A 9,772-nucleotide genomic window follows, 5' to 3' on the forward strand; every position below is an offset into this window, starting at 1 on the left:
AACAATGATGTTTAATAGGGTCATAAATCGATGCTCGCGGACACTCTTAGTCCGAATATTATGAACACTCTTAGTTCATTGGTCACGAACGCTCTTAGTTCGTTTAGCGTGAATTTCTATAATTCCGCTTTTTGATTGTAAGTTCCCGATAAAAAGAAAGAGGAGAAAAATGAATAAAAACTCAAAAACGAGAACTTTTAATAAGCAATACCTCGAAATAGTGTTGTCCGAAATGACCGAAAAGTTGCAGGAAAAGTGTCCCGAAAGTCGCCGGAAAAGTGTCCCGAAAGTAGCCGGAAAAGTGTCCGGAAAGTCGCCGGAAAAGTTGTCGGAAAAGTCGCCGGAAAGTTGTCGGAAACTTGCTCGACAGATCTGTCGACAGATGTGTCGACAGCTGCTCGGCAGCAGCTCGACAGGTGCTGTCGACAGGTCTCGGCAGCACTCGGCAGCTTCTGCGCAGGGCTTCGGTAGGTCTCGGCAGGACTTCGGCAGCGGTTCAAAAACTTCCGGCGGCCGGTTCAGGTGGTTTCCGGCCGGTTCCGGTGATTCTGAGGCCGGTTCTGAGCTTCTGGGATCAGGGGCTTTGATATGAGCTAGGGTTTGGAGGTTTTTTGTAGGTTTGGAAAAATGACTTCGATTGATGATGAACTCTACTCGATCTTGTCAATTTTCGATTCTAATTCTAAAGCAATTTCGTGCTGATAACGTGTTTGAGGACAAGCATAAATTGACAGAAATATAGAGAGAGTAATAATTCAGAGAGAATGGAGATTCATGTGTGTTTATTCATCTCATACAAGAGGGTATTTATAGGAATACATTACAAGTGTGAAAGCTCAAAGATAATATCAAGCTTGGTATCAACTTGATTTACAGCTGCAGCTCAACATGATAGCTGTGATGATGATAATTGCCATGTTTGTTGCCCTTTGGCATAAAGCTTGTCACACAAGTCTCTATACCTATATTATACACTCAAGTACCTTATCTATACACTCAAGTGCCTATTTATACATGATATAGACATTTATACTATGACTCATATATACTACAATATGATTCATGTATACTACAACACCACATGGATTTTGAAGAAAAATAGTGGAATTTTTGAAAATTTTGGACTCTTTGCCTGAGTGCTAACGCTAACCAGGAATCTTGGGGACAACAGTGCAAAAGGGACAGCAGAAACCAAGTAATCTACGTGCTGGAAGCCAACAAGAAAAAAGAAAAATATTAATAATATTCACATCTAATTACAAAGTTTATCAGGGAAAAAGAAAATCTATGTGCAAAGAGTACTCTGATTTTAAACCTGAAATTTCCATTGCATTAGCACTACGACCGGACTGTCAAAATCTAATCAGTCACAATCTCCCACAAGATGAGACTCAACACACTAATATCTGGCGCTTGTCAACTTCCTTTCCCTTGTTGGATTTTCTGAAGTAGAGCTGCTGCAAGCTGTAATGTCGCTTGCATGCAATCTGTTTCTCCACCTTCATTTGTATTGATATTTTGCAGATGTTGATTTCCCCGACCCCCTGCTTGAACATCTCTTTGAACCATTTGAGGCACATGTGATATCTGCTGTTGCGGCTGCTGCAACTCTTGAGCTTGACCAAACTGAGATGTCGTGGGCTCAGAAGTCACCTGATTATTCTGCTGCGCAAATTTCTGGTATGTCCTTGGCAGGTTCTCAGTTTCATGTACTGCATTTCTGAGCCTGAAATCTTCTCTGGTGGATGGATTTGGAATGCTCCCAGACTGCCTCTGCTGTCCGAGAAGAGATGCCAATTGGGCAAGTTGCTCCGGTTGCAGGGCTGCAAGAGGCGTAGGTAAAGAAACCGAAGGCTGGGTGTCCTGGAAATTGCTGTTTTGAACACGAGGCATTCCACCAGTAGGGATTGCCTCTTGCAGGGGCCTTTGAATGACCGAGGGATGCTCCTGAAGAACTGGATCAACAGCATTATTGGACACTTGGTTGGGTCTATTTCTAGCAACAGAAACTGAATTCTGTGGGTGGTGAGAAGACCAGTTTGGTCCCAACATAGGGCTTTCCTTATGAAGTGGATACTCATGCCTGTTCTCATTGTAAGGTTCATATCCATTTCCAACACCATGAGCTGAACCAGAAAATGAAGCTGTTGGAATTGATGAAAAATTCCCCAAGGAAGATAGATTGCTAACTCCTGATTTACTTGAATCAGGCAAAGATGTAAACGGAGGAATGGATACTGAAGGTGTTGGCAATCTTGAATATGGTGGGTCGCCAGTAAATGACAATAATCTAGTATCATTTCTTTCATGTTGCTGGTGAAAAGATCCAAAGTTGGAACTAGGCTGGTCTAACCTCAAAACAACACCAGAGATGCTGACTTTCCCAGGTACCTTCAGCACTTTCTCTGAGAACTCTGATGGGGGTACAAGAAACAAGGTGGTCCTGTCATCCAATTTAGCAACGGCTGCTCGCTGCTTCTCCCCAAGATAATGCATAAATTCATTGTAGTATCCAATATCAGCATCACTTCCAGGGGAAAAGAACACAACCCAAGCACTGGTTGCTTGATCGTAATGCTTAGAAAGCATATCTAGACCAGTCCTTGCAGTACAATCTAAAAACTCAGGCCTGCAGCATAGCACCAGTGATAACAATGATTTAGATCCAATATCAAAACATCTGAACAAATTTACTCTATTTAGAAGAATTGAAGATTGCACAACGTAGTTTCCACATCAGACAGACTCAAGAACATCAAGAAAAGTTCAAACATGAAGCGAAAACACATATGATTTTGGACCAAGCCAATCAAACAAAATTAGGAAAAGCCTTCCAATTATATGAACATACTATACAATTAGAAGCTTTTAAATCAGTTAAGACCAGAGATGATTGTGAAATTTTAATAAATTTGGGTCACCTAATTAACAATGATCCCTTTAGGCTAGAGCATCAGCAACCTACTAGAATACCATTACATGATTAATGAACACTCGGATGCATGGAAAACAGATTAGAATTATTCCATTTGTCATACTCCTAAATGCACTGTGACATGGAGTAACCAGCTAAACATAGAAAAAATAATGACATACATAGTGGTTAATGCACATTTACTGATGTAAAAGCAAAATAAATAAATAAACAGCATATTACTGAAAATAGTCAAGGCAACAAGGAACAGGTTAACAAAGTGCTCTTTTGACATCCGTGGATCTGTATAGTCTAATCATATCAAGCAGCCATATATGAGGAATACTTGCTTAAACAAGTCACACACACACAAAAAAAAAAAAAAAAATTAATTAATTAAAAGCATCCTTATCTGAGGAAAAGAAATTATACTACTTACAAGTTAATGTCAAGGACCTTCCCCACAGGAAAGCAACGGGCACGACAGACAGGAGTTCCTCCCTTTGCTATAGTCCCTTCCCATTTCCATATTTCCAAAGACTTCTTTGGTTCAGGAGTGAATCTTTTTCTATCAACAGAATTTAGTAGCTGAGAACCCGCCTGCAAATTACCATAAGATTCTTTCCAAGGGTCACCCCTCTCAACTGGAGGTAGAGCTAGATTCATTGGTCGTTCAGGGATTTGTTTGTAACCAAATGGATCAGCCTCAAAGTTTCTATTGGAATTGTCAGCTTGGTGAAAATCAGTGAATAATCTAGGGAAACCATGTTTTTCTTGTTCGTATACAGACATTGGATACTCTGGAAGCTCTTTCTCAGGAATGTAAGACTCTGTTTTCAATTTCTTGGCTCCATGAAAGAAATTAACGTCATCTGGTAAGTCCCATGGTTCTTCATACGGGGGATTTGTTTCAGGAAATCTTTGAGGATAATCATGTAAACGAGCATATTTCTCTCTCGTAGGACTACCCCGATAACCATACATGTCTTGTGAGAGTTCTAGATCAGATACTTCACCGGGCCTCCTCTGTTCAAATGTATTGTTCTCACCTGTCCATAAATTTCCTTTCCTCTTTATACTATAGGGCTCATAAGCACCAGAATCCAAAGTTGAGAAATACTGAGGAGATCTGATGCTAAAATCCTCTGTTAAGCTCCCAAAGTTCCTATCTTGTCGAAAGTTCTCAGATGATCCAGAACGACCATTCAACTTCAAATGTGGGGATGGAGTGTCAGTGATTGAATTCCTTCCACTGTTTGATGAGCTGGTGTCGCTCCTTGCAAAACAAATATGTACACGGGGGTTTCCAAATAATTTTCCTTGAAGAGCCGCTTTCGCTCTGCTAGCTGACATTACACTCCTAAATCGCACAAACGCATAACTACGACCAGGAAAGGCAGTTATCTTCTCAATTTCACCGAATGGTGCAAAAGACTTCCTTAATATAAATTCATCCACCTTCAATAAAGCTGGAAAACCTATCCATAATACTTCACTAGGCTCTGTGTTTTTATCACCCATACTGGATTTTTCTTGATAAAATTGTTCAGGAGTATCTTGGCGTGCTCTAAACTCCCTTTGCAACAAAGGAGATCCTCTTACTGCTGAACGTTGTTGGGAGTAGTCTTCTTCACGTGATGGCACTGATGATTTATCCTGTGATTCAAGATCTCATTAACTTTTTTTTTTGGCTAAAACGATCTCATCAACTTAAGCATATAACAACACTCATATCTTAGGGATATTTAAAATGAGAAAAACAACTGAGCCTAGCTTATGTATTATGCTCAATTAAATCCTGTCTGTCACATGTTCGCATAAGTTCATATTGAAAGACAAATACAAGTTTAATACAAAGTTACAAACTCTCTGACAGGAATTTTCAGAACCCTGAAGTTTTCTCCTACCACTTATTTCAACCATCTCATGCAACATTAAATCTAAAAGCAGAAACGATCATAGAAGCAGAAATTTCAAACATCCCAAAATATTACTGAAACATTATAATATTCAAGAATAATCAACAGTGAACAATGACCTAAAAATTCTCATACACTACCACTGATCCCCTGGCAGGAAACAAGTACAACAAGAGTCACAAACCAAGGAAAAGACTAGACAGATAATCTAAACCACTGAATTAAATTGAAAAGAGAAATCAGACATGGGAACAGATAGTGAGGATATCCAAAAAAAAATTATAGCTTTGCATTGAAATTACATCTGATGAATCTATTTTACAGGAAACAAAAGATCAAGTCTTATCAATCCAAACACAAAATATTTGAACAACGCTCGTCAGATCACGCATATACTTGGTCAATAATTAGCCTCAAGTTAAAAATACAGCACAGTCGTTGAAATGTATGGACAAGACCCCATGCTGCAATCATGTCAAATTGGCAAACTGGAAAACTAACAAGCCCTTTGTGTCAAAATGAGCTAGTGCTGTTTGATGCCAAATCATCCAGATATTCCACAAATTGGACACTTGACTACTATGGCCACATACTTGGTCTACAATTCAATATGCACAATAATAGACAATCACATTTACAGTCAAACAATTAAGCAGAATCTGCCTTCTGTTCAAATTTTTGAAACACTAGTCTTCCCTCCACCAAGTGAAATTATCTAGATGACTCATTAGTCGAAAAGTAACCCTCAAGATACAACAAAACCAGCACACATAATACATATGTATGCCGGACCCATTAAAGTGAAAGCCTGGAGATGCAATTAAGCAGACTGAAAACCAGTAGGGAAAGTCAACAGGTCATGATAGTGTAATTAAGATGGCTTCCTTCAAGTACATAAAGTTTGGTAGTTGTGGCAAGAATACCACGCACATAACATGGCAGTTTCTATGCACCAGAATGGATGAAGGAACAAAAAAGAAAAACTTTTTATTTGTAAACTTCCATTGCTTAACCATTAGGATACAGACCTGCATTATTTTGACTAAAATTGAATTGGTGAAAACCTATAGACTCACTGACTGAGGAGCCAAGAAAAAGGGTCTCCAAGCAGAAACTGTAGACCTTGGAAAACATAATGATGGAACACGATTTAACTGGAGGTGTTGAGAAGTTTCACATTGAAGTAAATTCAAAATATTCCAGCTGTATTGCTGAATGTATGCATCATATTTCAATTCATATTAATCCCTCTTAGATAAACTCTTAATAGATCAAACAATACCTTCTACTGTACCCTGAGAATTGCATGATATTCAACATCGTGACTAGAATGAAAGATGAACATTGCAGGGTTGAGTCATCTGAAGAATTATGCATATAGTTGTTGACTTATTATAATGAAATGACTTTCTCAGAAGCTTCTTTTTGGTTAAGTTTGAAAAAAAAAAAAAGATAATGAAGAAGATTTTGTCTATGCTTTTGGTTCTGGAGTCTGAGGTGAACATCTTGTCACAGTTTGATTGCTTGATTCTATCAATACAAGATTTCTCTTTTTTCACCTCATAGGAATGAAGACTAAATAGACCATTTAATATGACGCAATATTCATAAGATTCGACAATGGATACAATTTTAATTTATAAAAGGATTTTTTTTTTTTTTTTTTTTTGTCACGATGATAAAATGATGTTTGAAGTGTGAGTATCAGTCAGATTTCTGGTCATTCACATGCAATATGCAGTCATTGGTTGTGCTGCATTTTAATCCAACATACAGAACACACTTCAAGACCAATTAACCATAATGTTCAACTATGAGTGGTGCATCTCATGGTTTTATATCACAATATTATGCATATGTTATTAATCCAAACTCTACTAGTCGATTGAAGACTTGTATGAATAGCCAACACCAACAAGGCACTGTGATCTCAGCTATATTCCAGAGATAAACAGAATTTAGAGGTGCACTGGACCTTGCCTAGACCTTTTATGAACCTTGTAAAAACATCTCGAAACAAGAATCCTCTTCCAAGTCTCTCATGCTTTCGAAAAAAGTAAACCCACCCATGTCTAGCTGCATGCAATCTATAATTGGCCATGCTTGGAGAGATTGCATATGTAAACGTTATTTTCATGCTATTGCATATAAAGGTGACTAGTTATACTGAGTAGCTTGCAGTTCAAGGGATTTTGATGTTTGCCAGTTGTGGAATCAATTTCATGTGATAGACGATATCTAAGATTGGATATGTGATATTCATATTATCGGTCTTGGTGCTAATTGGTCTCCTTTTTTGAAAAGAGATGTACAAAGAAATTTGCATTTGTTAAAAAATATGTTAAGGGCTTGTTACTTATCCAGTATAAGAAATAAAATATGCCTTTATAGTGAATTATTTATTCCTGTCTCATTTATTCCTTAGGAAAAATACTGGATGTACTGATTCATAGTTTTGATGAACATCCGGCCATACACACACTCTTTTTCTGTTGCATGCTTATTCTTTGTTTATTTCTTTTAGGGAAAGCATCTTTACCTGTTTTTTCTTTACAAAGGATAAGATATGGAGGCGTATTCAATATTTATTGTCAATTGTTCACAACTATCTTATGGAAAGATTCTTTTAAGATTCTATAAAATCTCAAGAAATGCGTTAAATTGCAAATTAAGACGTAAATGCTTTTAGACAAAGGAGAAGGAATAACAGACAATAGCAAGTAACAAAGTCTGAAGTTAAACTTGCATATGTTGAATTTTAAGGGGTATACATTAATACTGGCCCCATCTAAACAAGCTGTCAACCTAGAGAAGATACATATAAAGGGATTTTTATGTACACACATCTCATAATCAAATAACAATTGGTATATCTTGCTCTCTTAAGTGGAAAATAGTTTGACATGAATGTTCAACAAATTCCAGTAATAAAAAGCAATCTCAGGCTTACATAAGCAGAGTTTAAACTCTGGAAAATATAGCTTCACATCTCTTCAAAACTTCATGAATTTAAAGTACCTAGCTAGAAATGCCATTCTCTAAAGGCTCGAACATACAAGCAGTAAAGCAGATCAACTCTTACAATTTTTCCCTAGATGAGACCCTGGTACTACCAACTAGGTAAGCTGTTGAAGGATAACAAGTTCTTTCTATTATAGACCCTGGTACTACCTTCTCTTTTCTATGGTAAGTTTGCAAAAGGAAGACTACACTCGCAAATTCATCTGTACAATTAATATTCTGGCATTATGTATAAAATGATACCCAATCATTAAGTTCACATGAAGCAGTGTCTTCACAATCACACTTTGAACTTTAGAAGTCCAGCCTGAACCTGGTCTAATTATCAAATGTCCATAACTATACATATGACTATTAAGCCCAGCAAAGTTGACATAGAGTAGAGATAACTCCAGTTAGACAAGATCGATAGAGGTGAAAAATGGTGTGGTTTGCGCTCCTTTTCAGAATTAATTGAAGGATGGCAGTGGATATGGATATGAATATGGATGGTATTATTCTAGGCACGGTATGTACCACCCCTGCCATTCTTTGGTTCTGCAGTTAAACTTCAATTTGTCCAACTTGTACATGTTTCCAACAATTCTTAAATATAAGGATAGAAAGCGTTAGTTTCCTGTTATTCACCATACTTCTTAGATAGGCATGTAACACAGAATATTCTTGTTCACTGCTCAAGTTAAGTCAGTATGTGATTACTGATTAGACATTTGGAAATAAAAAGAAAAGGCAAGAGATTGGCTTGCATTCTATTGCATGACTGACTTTCAAATCATTAATCTGAATGCTATGGTACCGCTGAAAACTGTGGAATGAAACTATGAGAGCATAGCATATGCTCCCCCACTTAGCCTTAGAAATGTTGCATACATAAAAGGGGGACTCAAAGTTTTAGTTATATAAGCCTTCTTATTATGCCGGTTTACAGTATCTGATCGATTTTTAATTCAGCCGAATATGAATGTTAGATCAGTTTATTTGTTGCAGTAACAATTTTCCAAGCTCAGAGATGATGAAACTGGGCTGCTATGGTTGCCTTTAATTTCGACAAAGGAAGTCATACCACATACACAGTGCATAGTTACAAGGCAGAAAGTAAAAAGCATCCAGTAAAAAGTAACTAACCGCCTTGGTAAACTCGACCCTGAGCGGGTTGCCTGCAACAGGAAAGCCCTGAAGAGCCTCCATGGCGGCGATTGCGTCATCCTCCCTGTTAAAATTGATGAAGGCGTAGCTCCGGCCGGGCTGGAACGCCACGCTTTCCAGGTCTCCGAACTGCAAAAAGTGACGTGTCAGGTCGTCCTCGGTGATACTGTGAGAAAGATTCCCGATCCACAAGTGTCTCGACGGCGGCGCCTTGCTGCCGCCTTTGCCGTCAAAACGCCGCGTTCCACCGCTCAGCCTGTCGCGTCCTCCGCCCCGACCCGCCTGATAACCCGATCAAACACAAAAAGCGAATCCGAATCAAATCAACTTCGAAGTTCCAGAATCGAAAGCAAGCGACTTCGTCAGAGAAACTTACCATAGTGTTGAAGAATATGTACAATATGAATGGCTTCTCTCTCTCTCTCTCTCTGTGAGGGTAAAGAACAAAGGCGGAGAGCGAGGGTGAGAGTGTGACTGTAATCTCAGCCTGCGCAAATTTACGGTTTAGGGTTTGGGTATTGGGGGTTGAGCAACCAAGTGTTTGGTATAGGAGAAAACTAGAAATAGGCCTGCGCAACGAATTTATATGTTTAGTGGACGATTTGCTACGGCACCAATCAGCTTTTTATTTTTTTTATTTTTTATTTTTTTTCCTTATGTGGATATAAAATGTCTTCTCATGACACCTCCGCATCACGGCTGACCTATGAACTTAACCCTGACGAACTGATGTGGAACACGTACCAAGTCTCCACAACTCTCATATTTGAAT

The 9,772-nt window shown here is 38.4% G+C and overlaps 1 protein-coding gene across 2 annotated transcripts; it reads right to left on the minus strand.

The window, feature by feature from the left end:
- Nucleotides 1-1,171: 1,171 nt before the first annotated feature.
- Nucleotides 1,172-9,562, minus strand: LOC133725841 (flowering time control protein FPA). 2 transcript variants are annotated; one of them, XR_009854579.1, is made up of 5 exons: nt 9,377-9,562; nt 8,980-9,282; nt 3,354-4,570; nt 1,316-2,629; nt 1,172-1,207 (listed from the first exon to the last, which is right to left on the minus strand). XR_009854579.1 is itself a non-coding variant. In XM_062153228.1 (4 exons), exons 1-4 carry the CDS (start codon nt 9,377-9,379, stop codon nt 1,417-1,419), a joined length of 2,736 nt encoding a protein of 911 aa, XP_062009212.1. In that variant the 5' UTR covers nt 9,380-9,562; the 3' UTR covers nt 1,213-1,416. The 2 variants fall into 2 exon arrangements, 1 of the variants encoding a protein (XP_062009212.1); XM_062153228.1 differs by lacking the exon at nt 1,172-1,207 and having other exon boundaries at nt 1,213-2,629.
- Between the last annotated feature and the right edge of the window lie 210 nt (nt 9,563-9,772).

This window comes from Rosa rugosa, chromosome 1 (genome assembly GCF_958449725.1).
Source record: "Rosa rugosa chromosome 1, drRosRugo1.1, whole genome shotgun sequence".
NCBI classification, from domain to species: Eukaryota; Viridiplantae; Streptophyta; class Magnoliopsida; order Rosales; family Rosaceae; genus Rosa; species Rosa rugosa.

Bases quoted from the DNA above. Each gene is read 5' to 3' on its own strand.
- LOC133725841 (XM_062153228.1), bottom strand. The intron at 4,571-8,979 runs GTTAGTTACTTT...CTTGAATCACAG, and splicing joins GGGTCGAGTTTACCAAGGCG to GATAAATCATCAGTGCCATC. The intron at 2,630-3,353 runs GTAAGTAGTATA...GCTATGCTGCAG, and splicing joins AAGGTCCTTGACATTAACTT to GCCTGAGTTTTTAGATTGTA.